We start from the raw sequence: 18449 nt of genomic DNA on the forward strand, positions 1-18449 counted from the left end.
ATTATATAATCTATCGGAAACCTTCTAGTATCTCCAGGGTTCTTCCATGTATACAACGTTCTTTTATGATATTTGAACCAAGTGTTAGCTATGATTAACTTATGCTCTGTGCAAAATTCTACCAGATGGCTTCCTCTATTATTTCTTAGCCAATCCATATTAACCTATTACATTTTCTTCTCTTCCTTTTCCTACTGTCAAATTCCAGTCACCCATGACTATTAAATTCTCATCTCCCTTCACTACCTGAATAATTTATTTTATCTTATCACACATTTCATCAATTTCTTCATCATCTGCAGATCTAGTTGGCATATAAACTTGTACTACTGTAGTAGGCATGGACTTCGTGTCTATCTTGGCCACAATAATGTATTCACTATGCTGTTTGTAGTAGCTCACCTGCACTCCTATTTTTTTTTATTCATTATTAACCCTACTCCTGCATTACCCCTATTTGATTTTGTATTTATAACCCTGTATTCACCTGACCAGAAGTCTTGTTCCTCCTGCCACCAAACTTCACTAATTCCCACTGACAATACAAGACATGACTAACCACAAGAATTATCACAATTGTAACTAGACAGAAACAGAGGTAGACTGAACTCAAAGACAAGTTAGAAATATGAATTCCAGTTTGTGAATGATGACTGCCTAATAACTGCACTTCACTGTGGCCTAACGCTGACTTTCATTGGTGCTTCCTTAAAAATGCAAGTCTGTTAGTTTCTTCAGTTATCGGTTGTATATTCTTTTAATGACTCTGATATTGGGTCTTACTTTGATGGGTATATTTTTAGACATGCTAATTTCTCCTTGGTTTTCTAACAAAGACCCCAAAGATAATTCTAGAACCAAAATGATGTATTTGAAATATTTCATTACCTATGCTATTATGCTTTCTCAGGAATCATATATATCTTCACTAACAGAAAATTTAGGGCTGTAAAATGTCAGTTATGAATTTTCAAAAGATTTAGACACTACAATGTGAATAACACTATGTTTCTTTTGACAACAGCACTTTTAAATAGTAAGATTTCCTAAACTAAAAATTTTTGAAAGAAGATAAAATTTTCATTACACTGAATGAAAATAGGGCTTTAAAATTATGTCTCATTACTTATCCTGAAACAAACACTTATTAGTGGTTAAACTTTTAAGTGCATATGGTTTTTCTGAATCTTAATAATTGATATTTCCCTAAGTAAAATGATTCTATACGTACTACACTCCTGGAAATTGAAATAAGAACACCGTGAATTCATTGTCCCAGGAAGGGGAAACTTTATTGACACATTCCTGGGGTCAGATACATCACATGATCACACTGACAGAACCACAGGCACATAGACACAGGCAACAGAGCATGCACAATGTCGGCACTAGTACAGTGTATATCCACCTTTCGCAGCAATGCAGGCTGCTATTCTCCCATGGAGACGATCATAGAGATGCTGGATGTAGTCCTGTGGAACGGTTTGCCATGCCATTTCCACCTGGCGCCTCAGTTGGACCAGCGTTCGTGCTGGACGTGCAGACCGCGTGAGACGACACTTCATCCAGTCCCAAACATGCTCAATGGGGGACAGATCCGGAGATCTTGCTGGCCAGGGTAGTTGACTTACACCTTCTAGAGCACGTTGGGTGGCACGGGATACATGCGGACGTGCATTGTCCTGTTGGAACAGCAAGTTCCCTTGCCGGTCTAGGAATGGTAGAACGATGGGTTCGATGACGGTTTGGATGTACCGTGCACTATTCAGTGTCCCCTCGACGATCACCAGAGGTGTACGGCCAATGTAGGAGATCGCTCCCCACACCATGATGCCAGGTGTTGGCCCCGTGTGCCTCGGTCGTATGCAGTCCTGATTGTGGCGCTCACCTGCACGGCGCCAAACACGCATACGACCATCATTGGCACCAAGGCACAAGCGACTCTCATCGCTGAAGACGACACGTCTCCATTCGTCCCTCCATTCACGCCTGTCGCGGCACCACTGGAGGCGGGCTGCACGATGTTGGGGCGAGAGCGGAAGACGGCCTAACGGTGTGCGGGACCGTAGCCCGGCTTCATGGAGACGGTTGCGAATGGTCCTTGCCGATACCCCAGGGTCAACAGTGTCCCTAATTTGCTGGGAAGTGGCGGTGCGGTCCCCTACGGCACTGCGTAGGATCCTACGGTCTTGGCGTGCATCCGTGCGTCGCTGCGGTCCGGTCCCAGGTTGACGGGCATGTACACCTTCCGCCGACCACTGGCGACAACATCGATGTACTGTGGAGATCTCACGCCCCACGTGTTGAGCAATTCAGTGGTACATCCACCCGGCCTCCCGCATGCCCACTATACGCCCTCGCTCAAAGTCCGTCAACTGCACATACGGTTCACATCCACACTGTCGCGGCATGCTACCAGTGTTAAAGACTGCGATGGAGCTCCGTATGCCACGGCAAACTGGCTGACACTGACAGCGGCGGTGCACAAATGCTGCGCAGCTAGCGCCATTCGACGGCCAACACCGCGGTTCCTGGTGTGTCCACTGTGGCGTGCGTGTGATCATTGCTTGTACAGCCCTCTCGCAGTGTCTGGAGCAAGTATGGTGGGTCTGACACACCGGTGTCAATGTGTTCTTTTTTCCATTTCCAGGAGTGCATTTATGTAACTGTAAGCAGTCAAACATAAGTCACACACTAAACAACAAATACTAGAAAAATATACTTCATAAAATAATTTTGACATTTCAGGTAAATACTGTGTATCTGTTAGTTAAGAAAAAGAAGGGAAAAATAATATTTGTATTAGAAGTGATAACATTGCTAGTAAAAATATTCCATCCTGCTATGTTTGAAGTTGTCAACTGATAATGCACAAAAGGCACTGCAGGTCATTAAAAGTGAAACACCAGGATTGATAACGAAAATGACAATTTAACTTATTGTGTAGATACAACATAGTAGGAAGAATACATTATTAAATTTGTTGGTGATTTTGAGGCATACAAGATGTGAAAATTAGTGCAAAGAGCTGCACCTGTGGCAGCATCAACAAGTGTAACCCAGCAGGGCATTGAGACCACATGAGCTTGGCTGACAAATATGAGTACATCTTTTTTGCTTCTTAAACTCTACACTAAAGTACATCAGTCATGGTGGCTGGTGAGTATAAACATGCCATACTCTCAGCAATTCATGACCAGATGTTTTCCATAGGTGATAGATGTGCAGAACATGCTGTGCAGAGCAACAGTTGAACACTCTCTGTGTTGCAGAAGGTCAGTACAGACATTGAAGATAGGGCACAGCCTCAGACCTCCTTATCGTGTCAGAAATGTAACAGCTATGTAGACCAGAGGTAACTGTGTTGAGTAAATAGTCACTCAGCATTCCATGAACATATATTTTCATTAGTTCAGAAGTCTGGAGAATGCACTGGCAAGGACAACAGTTGAACATACTCCGTGTTGTTGTCGGTCAGGACAGCATGGGCAACATGCAGTCTTGCATTATCTTGTTGATATATAAAATATCATGGAGACGTGGAAGATGAGGCATAGCCTCTGGTCTTAACATCTCATAAATGTAATGACTGCTATCCAAATTATTGACTGTGCAGTGCAGAGATGATAGTGGATGTCAAATGAAACACCTTACTGCCATCTAGTTACAAAGCTTATTTTATTTGGCAACCAGTTTCAGCATTTCACTACACTATATTCAGGCTGAAACTGGTTGCCAAATAAAATAAGGTTTGAAACTAGATGGCAGAAAGGTGTTTCATTTGACATCCTGTATTGAACAGCTGAGTCCCACAACCATCTCTAAAAAGATTCATCCTGTATTGAACAGCTGAGTCCCGCAACCATCTCTAAAAAGATTGACAAACAGGTGCTGGGGCAATATAACAATGATGAATACAATCTGGCAATGTTCATTCTGTTCAGTCTCTCTTCAAATGCTTACCTCCATTGTGATGCTATAAACAAATTGAAGGCATGTGAAAAAACAATATGATGCCATTCCTTGGCCAATGCTGTAGTTGGGGGCACCACTGTCTACTGCTGCATCTAGAGAGAGTGCAGCAATGATCACCATGCTGACAGTCCTTGGTGCTCTAGATGTCACTGCACAGTCCATGTAAGCAAATGTCTGGTTTCAAACAAGCCCACATCCTGACCCAAGATAAATGACCTGATTGTACACTACTGTAAGGCTAAGCAAACAACATATCTCTCTGCAGTTCCTGAATGAGAAACACACTGTAGTATTTTTCTCTCTGTACAGAATGCAGATGGTGTTACTCCTCCCTACTTTTTGCAATTGTGCTGAAACACTAATCATTAGCATATCCAAGCATGTACTTCACTTTTTGCTATTTTTAGTGTTTGTTACCTACCACCTTCATGATCGTGCAGTTTCAATGAGTAGCAATGAAATGTTAATTTTAAGTTAAAATACATTTAGAAATAACATCATTTAGTACAAAATTTATCCTGGAAGCAGCCATTTGAATAAGAGCCACATGTGAATTTTTAAGGATGTTAGAGGAAAGTAATACAAAACTAAACTACAAAATAATAGACAGAATAGATACACAAGAACAAATTAGGAGTATATAGTAGTGGAAAGGGAAACTTTGTGGCACTTTTATATACAGATATTCAAACTTGTTATGAGTATGCCCAGAGATTGAATACAGTGTAACAGGAAATAAATATGCATGAAGAGTGAACTGTGCCAGCCTATACTAGCTCTCTCTGATACTCACTTTCAGAGTCCCTGCTAACGTTATTCACATATTTAATTTTGATTTTACAGTCACTGGACGTATGCATGAGGAATCACCTACTCCTGATGATGATGTTTTTAAATACATAGCATACAAGTATGCTGCCACTCATCCCACAATGCATAATACCCACTGTGATAGATATAAAGTATTTGAACATGGAATAACTAATGGGGCAGCATGGTATCCTCTTACAGGTATGTGAAATTGTTTAAAATATTTTTCTATGCAAATATGCATGATACATCAATATTTTATGTTGTTTGTGCACTGGCAAACATTAAAAAAAAGTGTATAAATTGAAATGAGATATACAACTTTTTCAACAGGTGGCATGCAAGATTACAATTATTTTAAGCATGACTGTTTTGAAATTACACTGGAACTGTCATGCTGCAAATATCCAAGAGCAAGTGAATTGGAGGGATTGTGGAATAGCAACAAGGAGGTTAGTTGCAATAAAATGGTGTTCTAAAATTTTATAATAATTTTTATGCTGACCAGTGTCAGTATCACAAACCATTACTTTAATAACTCTTGGTTGCAAACTACTGACATGAATTATCTGCTGAAGGACAAAACTGTAGAAAACCAATCCGAGAAAAGATAATATTGGGTTCAGGTGAAACATGGGAGTACATGAGGCATTGCCGACTGTACTATCTTAGGATAAAAGAAGAAAAAGTGTTTGACAATCTAGACTGGAAAACATTTATTGAAATTCTGAAGTTATTGGGAATAAAAGGTAATATGCAATCTTTAGAGAAACCAGAGAGCATTTTTATGAGTTTGAGAACATTAATAGGATATAGTAATACAGAGAAGAGTGTCCTTCACTCACATCTTCCCTTCACTACTCCGACTCTAGCACTACAGAGCTTTCCATTCTACCAACACACCCACTAGTCTCTCTTTTTTCCCTTCCTCTGTCTGTCTCCTTTTTTGCTCCCTCCCTCCCCCTCCTCCCCCACCTACAAACCACCCAACTGCACCTAATAGCACTACCCTGCCCCCACCACACCCCTGCATGCTCCCACAAGGAGCACCACACCCTCCTCCACCCATATCCTGGTATCTCTCCCCCTCCCCCTCCCCCTCCCCCCCCCTAGCCACCTCCTTACCCGCACCACAGGGATTTTTCACAGTCTGTCTTCAGTGGCCAGATACAATGTTTGTGTGCTTATGAGCTGTGCTTGTGCAAATGTGTGTGTGTTTTGCACATTAAAAGAAAGCCTTTTGACTGAAAGCTCACATAAATAGCAGTCTTCCTGTTGTGCTTGTCTGCAACTCAACATCTCCTCCATATTGTGAGTAGCAATCTACTCTTGTCACAATATTACCATTCATAAGAGTGAAACAGATTAGTAACTTATTGTCCATTTAATTCAGTCATTAAATAGGACAATGAAAAAGGAAAGAGATTAATGTTCAAGAAGAAGAAATAATTATAATGTTGTCAGAGCCATGAAAGGACTTGGAAGTGCAGCTAAATGGAATGAATGATCCTCTCAAAAACATATTAAGAAATTGAAAATGATCTACATCTATTTCTACTGAAATACTTGGCAAGCCACCTAACAGTATTTGGCAGAGGGTATTTCTGATACCACTAACTGTTCCCTCCCTACCCTGTTCCACCCAGGAATGGCATGTGGGAAGAATGATTGTTAGTAAGCCTCTCTATTTTCACCATGGTCATTTTGTGAGATGTATGTGGGAGGAAGTAATATTTTTAAAAGTAATACAAGGGTTATGCAATGTAATGAAATTAACTCAGGTGATGCTGCAGGAATTAAACAGCAAATGAGAAGCTGAAAGCAATAGCGAATTTTGCAGTTTGGGCACTAAAATAACTGACAATAACAGAAGTGAAGAAAATTTAAGGTATTTGCTGCCAACAGAAAGGAATTATACTTTGAAAAAGAAAATAGATTAGCAATGAATATTCATTTTAGTGTTAGGAAGCATTTCTTTTATAAAAAAAAATATTTGTATGGAGAGTAACATTACATGTAAGTGACTCGAGGATGATAAGCAGTACAGAAATGAAGAGAGTACAAACTTTTGAAATTTGTGTTGCAGAAGAATGCTGAAGATTAACTGGATGTATCGGCTATCCAATGGAGAGGTATAGAATCAAATTGGGGAGATAAGAGGATTATGGCATAACTTGATTATAAGAATTCATAAATTGATAGGACTCGTGGCATCAAGTAATAATTAATTTTGTCATAGAGAAAAGCATAAGGAGTTAAAATTTTACAAGACCAAGGTGTGAACACAGTGAGAAAGTTCAAATTTCTGTAGTTGGCAGTAGCTATACAGAGATAATGAGACTTGCACACAATAGATTAGCATGGGGAGCTGCGTAAAACCATATCTAAAATTGAAGATTATAACAATACCACTAGTATCTGTGGCAACTGAACTAAAATTTCATCTACAGTACTTTAGAAATTAAATGTCATGTGGCAACATTTCATTTGTTGAGTAACTGCATCATGAATTTACTGGTGAATCACAAAATATGTTCAAAAAAAATTAAATAAACAGTTTTAATTTCAATACCAATAATATGTGTGGAATCTGAATTGAAACTGCACTGTATTAGGCAATAAATGTTAGGATATAACAGTGTTTTATTATCTACACAATTGAAGACTGCAGGATTACAATATACTCATATGGAAACAGTGTAATTTTTTTTATTTAGTTCTACTGGAAATGATTTTGTGAAATCACACATTTAAAACTGAATCTAAACAGTCATAATCACAATAAACTTTTTTAACTTTTTACTTATTTTTTAATTTCCTTTTATTTTTCTTATATTATTGCAGATGTTACTGTTTGTATTCAATTATAAATAATTAATAAATTTCATTAACACAACACATATTGATAGCATGTTGCCATCATCAGATGCATTTACAGTTACAGTTACATTGTAATTAAAATGAATTGAGGTTAGTTTCCTTTGCTGGGTTAGTCAGTAAGGCATATAATAATGAAATATTAGTAATGAGTGACTGTTGAAGTATATATTATTTCATAAAAATCATATTTCAGCACTTCAGAAATGCACCTTGACTCACAGGCTGGTTAATGATTAATTCAAGAGCAAGTACAATCAAGTTAATGTGAGATTATACTACTTTGCTTGAAATTTCATCATAATGAAAAGAGTTATTGCTTTTCAGTGTCCTAATGATTTTTGTGATCCCTTAAAAAGCTGGTTTAGTGAAACTTATATCTGATGGTGGGATACACATACCTGTCTAAGTAAACCAAATGGATATGCTTTTGAAAATCAGTTTTTATCTGTATGTTTCTAGCTTCTGTGCAGAAGAATTCATTCAATTCAGTGGCAAAGTTTTTGAATTTTGTATAATCTGTCTTGCTACTACTTTCATCAGGGAGCTGAATATGATCTGCAGACTATATTTGCTTGTTTCATGCCTTACAATTCTCCACACTGCCTTTGTTTTTCTATTGAAATCTTGAATTTTTTGTCTATAGCATTTTCCCCCCACCTCAAAGTGATGATTAGAGTTAATCCTTTGCAATGAATAAAGCTCTGTTTTCCTGGAAGAAGATTTTTGATCCAGATGCTAAGTACCTGTTTTCTTGGCTTCTTCTGTAACTTTTTGGACCGTTGTAAGGAAAAATTGGATTCATAATATTGCATAATATTTTCAGGAAATAATTCAATTTATTAACTATTGTGTACCTTTGATAAATTTTTCCTCACTGTTCATTTAATTAATTTTCTCTGAATGGCCCCCTCCGGGTTCAGGGGTTAGAATAGGCCTGTGGTATTCCTGCCTGTTGTAAGAGGTGACTAAAAGGAGTCTCAAACTTTTCGGCCTTATATGATGGTCCCCTGTTGGGTTTGACCTCCATCTCTCAAAATTTTCCGAAGAGCGAGCCGATTGGGGAAGGGCGCCTTACTTGGTGCATTGTGTCCATCTTGCGATCAGACCTTTCGCCAGCTTATACACCGTTGAACTGCAGTCCTGTCCGCTCTCCATCTCTTGGGCATGACTCTTTTTCTGCGTGCAGGTAACACCTTGCACTGTGCAGTGCCTCTTTCTGCACCGACGGCGACCATGGACCACATGTTACCTAACATCCAGCACGGTAGCCAGTCCGTTGTGGTGGGGCCGCCATGTACCCTGTTGGTTGTAGCCCCCTGAAAACACAGGGATCGCTCTACTGATGCCTGTGCCGTTAACTCCCCACATATGCGAAGGAGTAGATGCCTATCCTCCTGGGGTATTGGGACTCCCGGCAACGGCCATCCTGCCAGGTGACTCTTGCCGTGGCTGGGTGGCGCCCGTGGGGAGGGCCCTTGGTCGGAGTAGGTGGCATCAGGGCGGATGACCCGCAATGAAGCGTGGTACATCGTCTCTCGCTGGTGGCCAGCCGCCAGCAGTCTCTAAGCATTCTCGGGCTCAGTTTAATGCTCAGAAGTACGATCCGAAAACGTCCCCCTCCCTGGCCACACCGTGGGAGGAACGTAAGTCTCAGGATGGCAGTAGCAGTTATTAGTTTCTTAGTTTGTACGAGGGTGGATGGGGAGTCTTTTCTCTCCACAAAGCCTCAGTTCTTCGTCGAGCATTTAGAGGACAAGTTTGGGGAGGTGGAGGGCTTGTAAAAAATGCGCTCTGGGTCAGCCCTGATACAAACGGCATCCTCTGCCCAGTCATGACGGTTACTCGCTTGTGACAAGTTGGGGGATGTTGCCGTTACGATCACACCCCATAAGAGTTTAAATATGGTCCAGGGAGTTATTTACCATAGGGATCTTCTTTTGCAGTCTGATGAAGAGCTGTGCGCCAATTTAGAGCGCTGAGGTGTACATTTCGTCCGGCGCGTTCATCGGGGTCCGAAGGAAAATCAGATTGCTACCGGTGCCTTCATCTTGGCCTTCGAAGGGGATACATTACCGGAAACAGTCAAGGTATTGGTCTACCGATGTGACGTTAAGCCCTATATTCCTCCCCCGATGCGGTGCTTTAAGTGCTGGAAGTTTGGCCATATGTCTTCTCGCTGCACTTCCAGCCTCACATGTCGAGATTGCAGACGCCCATCACATCCCAATACTCCATGTGCCCCGCTGCCCATCTGTGTCAACTGCGGGGAGCACCATTCACCTTGCTCGCCAGACTCCCGAATTTTCCAGAAAGAGCGTAAAACCATGGAATACAAGACCCTGGACCGACTAACCTATACTGAGGCCAAGAGGAAATATGACCAACTCCATCCTGTGAGAATGACATCTTCCTACGCTGCTGCTACAACACCTGTGCTAGCCCCGTCTGTTTCACCACTTGTGGCCGGATCGACGAGTAGTACAACTCCTCCTGTTCCCTCGCCAGTGGGGGGCTCTATCCACCGGGTTGCTCCTGCGCCACCTACCTCAAGAGCAACACCATCCCACCCATCGGGGACATCCGTCCCCACTTCTAAGCCGGAGAAGTGTCCAACTTCTTCGGCTTCTCACGCTCGCAAGTGGTCCCTTGGGTCCCTCCCTTCCCAGGTTTCCGCCAGCGAGAAGCCTGACGACCGACAATGGCGTAAGTGCCCGCAATCAGCTGGTTGTAGGGCTTCACGATCCTCCTCCGTCCCGGAGACTGAATCGGTAAAGCCCTCGCAGCCGGTGCGACCCAAGGAACGGCGTGAGAAACCCAAGAAGAGCTCTCAGCCCAAGGAACTCGCGGTGGCAGCAATCCCACCGCAACCTTCCAGCTCTGCGTCTGAGGATGCGGTGGAGATTCTGGCGTCCACTGAGGACCTCGATCTCGCCGGTCCATCAGACGCCATGGAAAGCAATATCACAGGTGCTAAATCGGAGGCAGCAGGTGACCCAGTGGCGTAATCTCCCTTCCCAGTCCCGTCAAGCCTTTCTCAGCCATGGACAACACCATCCTCCAGTGGAACTGCAGCGGTTTCTTCCACCATCTAGCTGAGCTCCGCCAACTTATCAGCCTTCACCCTTTCCTCTGCATTGCTCTGCAGGAAACTTGGTTTCCGGCAATGCGAACCCCGCTCTCCGTGGCTATCGGGGTTATTATAAGAACCGGGCAGCTTATGAAAGGGTGTCTGGTGGCGTCTGCATCTATGTCCTGAACTCTCTTCACAGCGAGTCTGTACCTCTCCACACACCTTTAGAGGCTGTCGCTGTTCGGGTGTGGACGCCACAGGCTGTTACCGTCTGCAGTCTTTACCTTCCACCGGATGGTGATGTCGCGCAGCATGTCCTGGCTGCTCTGATAGCTGAATTGCCTCCACCTTTCCTGTTACTGGGCGACTTTAACGCCCATAACCATCTGTGGGGTGGGTCAGTGGCAACAGGTCGAGGCGCCATCGTTAAGCATTTACTGGCGCAGCTCGATCTGTCGATCTTAAATGATGGCGCCTTCACACACTTCAGTGTGGTGCATGGCACATACTCCGCCATTGACCTTTCCATCTGTAGCCCTAGCCTCTTACCGTCTGTCCAATGGAGAGTGCATGACGACCTGTGTGGTAGTGACCACTTTCCGATCTTTCTGTCACTGACACACCGTCGGTCTTCTGGGCGCCCTAGCAGATGGGCTATGAATCAGGCTGACTGGGACTTGTTCTCGTCCACTGCCGCTATTGAGCCTCTCTCTAACGATGCCATTGATGCAGTGGTTCAATCGGTCACCACCGGCATCGTTACTGCCGCCGAATCTGCCATTCCCCGTTCTTCTGGGTCCCTTCGGCGGCGGACTGTGCCTTGGTGGTCGCCTGAGATCGCTGAAGCGATTAAAGCTCGCCGGCGGACGCTCCAGCGTCACAAGCGACATCCCTCAATCGACCATGTTATCGCCTTCAAACGGCTGCGTGCGCGAGCCCACTGCATTATCCGCCAACGCAAGCAGGAGTGTGGGAGCGGTATGTGTCCACCATTGGCCTCCATGTCACTCCATCACAGGTCTGGGCCAAGATTTGCCGCCTCTATGGCTATCGGACCCCTGTCAGTGTCCCTGCGCTCTCACTGAATGGAGCAGTTTGTACTGACTCCGACGTCATTGCAAACCGCTTGGCAGAGCACTTTGCTATGAATTTCGCTTCTGCCAACTACCCCTTGGGCTTCCGCTCCATTAAGGAGCGGATAGAACGTCGGAGTCTTTCTTTTTGCACTCACCATCCTGAATTGGACAATGTTCCATTCAGTGAGTGGGAATTTCGAAGTGCCCTCGCCGCTTGTCCTGATACAGCTCCTGGGCCAGATAGCATCCACTCTCAGATGCTGAAACACCTTTCAGTGGACTGCCAGCGACGCCTCCTCGATCTTTACAACCGCATTTGGGTCGAGGGTGAGTTTCAGTCGCAATGGTGGGAAAGTCTTGTTGTCCCCATTCTGAAACCAGGGAAAAACCCTTTGGAGGCGGACGGCTACCGTCCCATTAGCCTCACCAACGTTCTTTGCAAGTTGCTTGAACGGATGGTGAGCCGGCCCTTGAATTGGGTACTAGAGTCTCGAGGTCTTCTGACTCCATCTCAGGGTGGGTTCCGTAAAGGCCGCTCCGCCGCCGACAATCTGGTAAGCCTGGAGTCGGCCATCTGTACTGCCTTTGCCCACCGTCAGCATTTGGTTGCTGTCTTTTTCGACATGCGGAAGGCGTATGATACGACATGGCGCCATCACATCCTTTCTACGCTTCATGGATGGGGTCTTCGGGGCCCTCTGCCGATCTATATCCCCAATTTTCTGTCGTATCGTACCTTCTGCGTACACGTCGTGGCCTCATATGGTTCCTCCCAAGTCCAGGAGAACGGTGTGCCACAGGGTTCTGTTCTCAGTGTGTGTCTGTTTTTAATAGCTATTAATGGGCTCGCTGCGGCCGTGGGAAATACTGTCTCCGCTTCCCTGTATGCTGATGACTTCTGCCTTTACTACAGCTCTATTGGCATTGCAGCTCCTGAACGTCAGCTACGGGGCGCAATCCGCAAGGCGCAGTCTTGGGCTGTAGCGCATGGTTTTCAGTTTTCCGCAGCCAAGACCTGCGTTATGTATTTCTGCCGGCGACGCACTGTTCACCCGGAGCCACGGCTTTATCTTGACGGCCAGCTTCTTAAAGTGGTGGAGTCACATAGGTTTTTGGGGATGGTTTTTGATGCCCGGTTGACTTGGCTGCCTCATATTCGGCAGCTTAAACAGACGTGTTGGCGGCATCTAAATGCTATGCAATGCCTGAGCCACACCAGATGGGGCGCCGACCGGTCTACTATCCTACGGCTTTACCAAGCGTTAATCCAGTCCCGTCTGGACTATGGGAGTCTGGCTTATGGCTCAGCATCCCCATCTGCATTGAGGGTGCTGGACCCAATCCTCCACAGTGGGATACGCCTTGCCACTGGTGCGTTCCGAACCAGCCCTGTGGACAGCATACTTGTGGAGGCAGGTGTCCCTCCACTGCAGTTACGATGGCAACAATTACTGGCTGCTTATGCTGCCCATGTTTTTAGCTTGCCCTGGTATCTAAATTATCGTGTCCTCTTCCCGCAGTCAGTCGTTCATCTGCCAGAATGTCAGCCCCGGTCGGGTTGTCCGATCGCCGTACGTGTCAAACAGCTTCTTTCCTGGCTTGGGTGTTTCCCTGTTCCACCTCCTTTCCGGGCCTCTCTGCGTACACCCCCATGGTGTGTGCCTCGCCCTTGCCTTCGGCTCGACTTGGCACAGGGCCCGAAGGACTCAGTCCCTCCGGAGGCCTTCCGACGCCGCTTTTATTCCATCCTGGCCACGTATCAGGGCTCTGGCATTGTCTACACTGGCGGTTCAATGGTTGCTGGTCGTGTCGGTTATGCACTAACTCTAGGGGACCATTCTGAACAACGTTCGTTGCCGGCTGGCTGCAGTGTTTACACTGCTGAGCTAGTCGCCATCTTTCGTGCCCTAGAGTATATCCGCTCCTGCTCAGGTGAGTCCTTCGTTATCTGTAGCGATTCCCTGAGCAGTTTACGAGCTCTCAACCAGTGTTTCCCTCGTTCTCGTCTGGTGATGGCTATTCAGGAGTCCCTGCATACTCTCGCCCGTAGCAGCAGGTCTGTGGTCTTTGTTTGGACCCCAGGCCATGTTGGTATACCCGGCAATGAAACTGTTGACCGCCTGGCGAAAGAGGCCACCAGTGCCCCATCTCTGGAGATTGGCCTCCTGGCAGCTGATTTGCGGGCAGTCTTACGCCGCACAGTTCTTTCATTTTGGGATGCTGAATGGCGCGGTTTGACCACCCCTAACAAACTCTGTGCCGTCAAGGACACAACGACTGTGTGGCGCTCATCCATGCAAGCCAACCGCAGGGACTCAGTCGTCCTTTGTCGTCTCCGCATTGGCCACACTCGACACACGCACAGTTATTTACTGTGTTGTGAGGATCCCCCTCTTTGTCGTTGTGGGGCGTCCTTGACAGTGGTCCATATTCTGTCGGAGTGCGCCCTTTTAACCGTGCTCAGGCAGACTTTTGCAATGCCTGACACGCTCTCTGCTCTTTTATCAGGTGACTCTGCCATGGTGGACTTGGTTTTGTGTTTTATTCGGGCAGGGCGTTTTTATCCTTTAATCTGAGTTTTGATTCTGGCTTTTAGCCTCTGATTTTAAACTGAGTTTTTAAAGGGTTCTTGGTGGTTGGCTTTTCCTCTTTTTCTCTACGGTCGGCCAACCACCGTCACACTGTGTGTTTTAATTTGTTTTGTCTGGTCTCTGTCAGAGTATTTCATGTCCTGTTTCGTCTGCTGTCTTTCCTGTTGTTCGTTTTTTATTCTCTTCGGGTGGTTTTAGTTGTTATGGAACAAGGGACCGATGACCATAGTAGTCTGGTCCCTTTATTCCCACAAACCTCAGTTTTAGTAGATATTTCTGTACAATATCCAGGTCAATACAATGAGAGAAACTTTTATCCTCAGACATTCCAGGCGGAGCTTGGTTTCTGTAACTATGTACATGCTTACTCCATTTTTGTTATTCAACAGGGTCCTCAGGAAATTTGCATGTAATGTTTCATTTGTTGTATGACCATTAAGGTGTATTTCTTGTACCATTCCTAGCTTTCTAAGCTGAATAATTGAGGACCAGTTGCCTGCACACCAATGCAGTCACATCACCTTTGATTTGAACATATTTTCCCAAAGAACTTAAATCACATGTGCTTTTAGCTGAACTCTGCACCTGTTCTGAAAATATTTTTTTCCATTACCATGTTAATCTCACTATTTATCTTTCACGTATACAGCTTACCAATAAGATCTTTAATTGTTTTTTTTATTTTTTTCATTTCTAGACTACCTTACTCACTTTACTGTCAGACTGTTCTCAACATATTGAGTTGTCTGAGTGTTGTTGCTCACAGCCTTCAGAGCATTGAAGCTAATTGAGATGTATAGACTGAAACTGCTAGACCCAAAGCATCACAAGCATCTTTCACTGATTTTTAAGTCTTGGCCATAGTTCAATCTGTTAATCCAGACCTAAGATGGCTGCTGTAAACTGTAATTCACAACTGTGTTAACCTGTCCTACACAATTGACAAAAAAGATCAAAGTTCCTATGTCAACTGCTATTTTTTCCAATTCTGTACAGTGATAGGGGCAAACTGCATAATCAAAAATGACATGCACAATTTTGTTGTTGGCAGTAGTATGGTATTCCATGTGAAAGCAATGCTCAAATTAGTTACATGGATTCTAATTTTCATGGTTTTGTAAATTCTCAAAATTTGCCTATTTTGACAGTAAAAAGTTGTTCAATGTAATATATCAAATTTTGAAATACTGTTATTTGATAAAAATATTTCACAAATGAGAACTGTATAGGGAAATAGTGTTAGGTAGTTTTAGATAATGATTTTGAGCAATAATATTTAGTGCTGAAGGATGATAAAAACTGTTTATAAAAAATAATGTTAAAAAGTTTTTAAAAGCAACATTGTAGACAAAGACAAATTGCAGTTTACCATAAAGAAGACTTAAGTTGCAGGCAGCCACAATTAAGACATGTATATAAAGCTTTTGGCCACAACCTTCATCAGTAATGCATTACGGTCTGAGAGGCTGGAGCTGGCAGTCGTGTGCATGACATGTGCTTGCTTGTCTGTATGAATGGTGTGTGCCTCTTTTTTACTGATGGAGGCTGTGGTCGAAAGCTTTATGTAAGTGAATTTTAACTGTGCCTGCCTGCAACTTAACGAGCCGTCCTTACGATAAATAGCAATTTGTCCTTTCTCACTTTGCTGATATTCCTACCTGGAGTTTCCATTGATTTAGTTTTCAAGAGTAGTTTTTTAAACTAAATCATTTATTTTGCAAATTATAACATTCCAAATGCAGTAGACCCTAATGCTTACTGCTACAGAAAAAGTCATTAGGTTAGTTCACAACCATTACACAAGGCTTCATTTCTTCTCAATTTTTGCAGCCCCTTCTTCAGTTTATTGAGCAAGTTCATCAGGGTATTCATGGTGTGGTAATTGATGGTGATACTGGAATTGCTGTACCTGGAGCAAGAATCTCATTAATTGGACGCAATGTCACCTTCAACACAACGCAGAGAGGAGAATTCTGGAGAATATTATTAGAAGGAATTTACACATTAAAGGTAATAAAAAGGAAATGCATTTTATTTGTCTGTAAATATTTTGTATAAAATTAACTGCTAGTGTTTCAGAGTCTGGAGGTATTATAACAATATAATGACAGTATTTAGAATTGCTTTATACTTTATACTGATCTTGTGTTCTCATTATATGATATATTTAAGAATGTAACAACATATGTTTTGTAAGTTCTCTTCCACAAGATATAAATTGCGATTTAGATAATTTTATCACCATAATATACTATTTTGAGTTCTCATTTCCACAACCAAATTTCTGTGCTGTATAACTATAGTACCTTTTGATATTAAGTTTGTGTGATTAGTAGCAGTTTGCTTACACTAGTCTGAATAGAACTTAGCAACTAAAAACAATATGTTCATTTTAGGAAATTTTCTTTATGTGTGTGGTTCATGTTTCATTTCCATTTATAGTGTCATAAACATAATTTGTAGCTTCATATATTGAAAATGAGATGTCAAAATTTATAGCAAAGTACAGTCTTATCAACATTAGTCTCAACTACCAAAAATCTATATTATGAGAACAAAGTCATCAAGTTTGTACATCATCTGTCAGTCATCTGGCAGATCATCAACATAGGGTGGGGACTGATGGCACTGCGCTACCACAAATGCCTCTAAATATTTTTGTTACTAAGTGTGCCCTTTGAAAAATGTAGGAAGAGATAGATTGCTACTTGCTACAAATGAGACACTTCAAGTTGCAGACAGGCACAATTAAAAGATACTTACACAAAGCTTTTGGCCACAGTCTTCATCAGCAAAACACACCCCATTCATACACATAAGCAAGCACACCTCACACACATATGGCCACCAACTCCAGGAGCTTGGTGGGTGGTCATGTGTTCATGAGGTGTGCTTACTTGAGTGTACGACTGGTGTGTGTTTCTCTTTTTTGTGATAGATGGCGCTGTAATAGTCACAAACCTGTAAGTACATGGTATCACGTAACATTCCGCCAGTGCGCACGGCATTTGCTTCATGATACATTCCCTGTGTTAAAATGGATTGTTTACGAATTGCGGAAAAGGCCGATATCATGTTGATGTATGGCTATTGTGACCAAAATGCCCAACAGGTGTGTGCTATGTATGCTCCTCGGTATCCTGGACAGCATCATGCAAGTGTCTCGAACGTTTGACGGATAGTTACATTATCTAAGGAAACAGGAAGTGTTCAGCCAGACGTGAAACGTCAACCATGACGTGCAACAAATGATGATGCTCAAGTAGATGTTTCAGCTGCTGTTGTGGCTAATCTGCACATCAGTAGCAGACAAATTGCATGAGAACCGGAAATCAAACATCGGTTTTGAGAATGCTACATCATCCTCAATTACACCCATGCCATATTTATATGCACGAGGAATTGCATGGCAACAACTTTGAACATCGTGTACTGTTCTGCCACTGGGTACAAGAGAAATTATGGGACAATGACAGATTTTTTGCGTGCATTCTATTTAGCGACGAAGCATCATTCACCAACAGCGGTAACGTAAACCGGCGTAATATGCACCATTGGGCAACGGAAAATCCACGATGGCTGCAACAAGTGGAACATCAGTGACCTTGGAGGGTTAATGTATGGTGCGGCATTATGGGAGGAAGGATAATTGGACCCCACTTTATCAATGGTAATCTAAATGGTGCAGTGTATGCTGATTTCCTATGTAATGTTCTACTGATGTTATTACTAGATGTTTCACTGCATGACAGAATGGCGATGTACTTCCAACATGATGGATGTCTGGCCCATAGCACACTTGCGATTGAAGCGGTATTGAACAGCATATTTCATGACAGGTTGATTGGTCATTGAAGCACCATACCATGGCCTGCACAATCACCGGATTTCTCTCTGTGGGGAAAGTTGAAGGATATTTGCTATCGTGTCCACCGACAACACCTGACGACATGCGTCAGCACATGCATGTGCAAACATTACGAAAGGTGAACTACTTGCTGTTGAGAGGAATGTCGTTACATGTATTGCCAAATACAGTGAGGTTGA

At 43.4% G+C, this 18449-nt stretch overlaps 1 protein-coding gene across 2 annotated transcripts in view; it reads left to right on the plus strand.

Moving 5' to 3' along the window:
* The window catches only part of LOC126344231 (carboxypeptidase D-like), a 146153-nt gene that overhangs the window by 122121 nt on the left and 5583 nt on the right, over window positions 1-18449 (plus strand). For both annotated transcript variants that reach the window (XM_050002005.1, XM_050002004.1), the window contains 3 exons: window positions 4819-4986; window positions 5119-5237; window positions 16233-16412. In XM_050002005.1, the coding sequence (XP_049857962.1) occupies window positions 4819-4986; window positions 5119-5237; window positions 16233-16412 (467 nt within the window). The remainder of the gene's footprint in view (window positions 1-4818; window positions 4987-5118; window positions 5238-16232; window positions 16413-18449) is intronic.

Source organism: Schistocerca gregaria, chromosome 1 (genome assembly GCF_023897955.1).
Source record: "Schistocerca gregaria isolate iqSchGreg1 chromosome 1, iqSchGreg1.2, whole genome shotgun sequence".
NCBI lineage: Eukaryota > Metazoa > Arthropoda > Insecta > Orthoptera > Acrididae > Schistocerca > Schistocerca gregaria.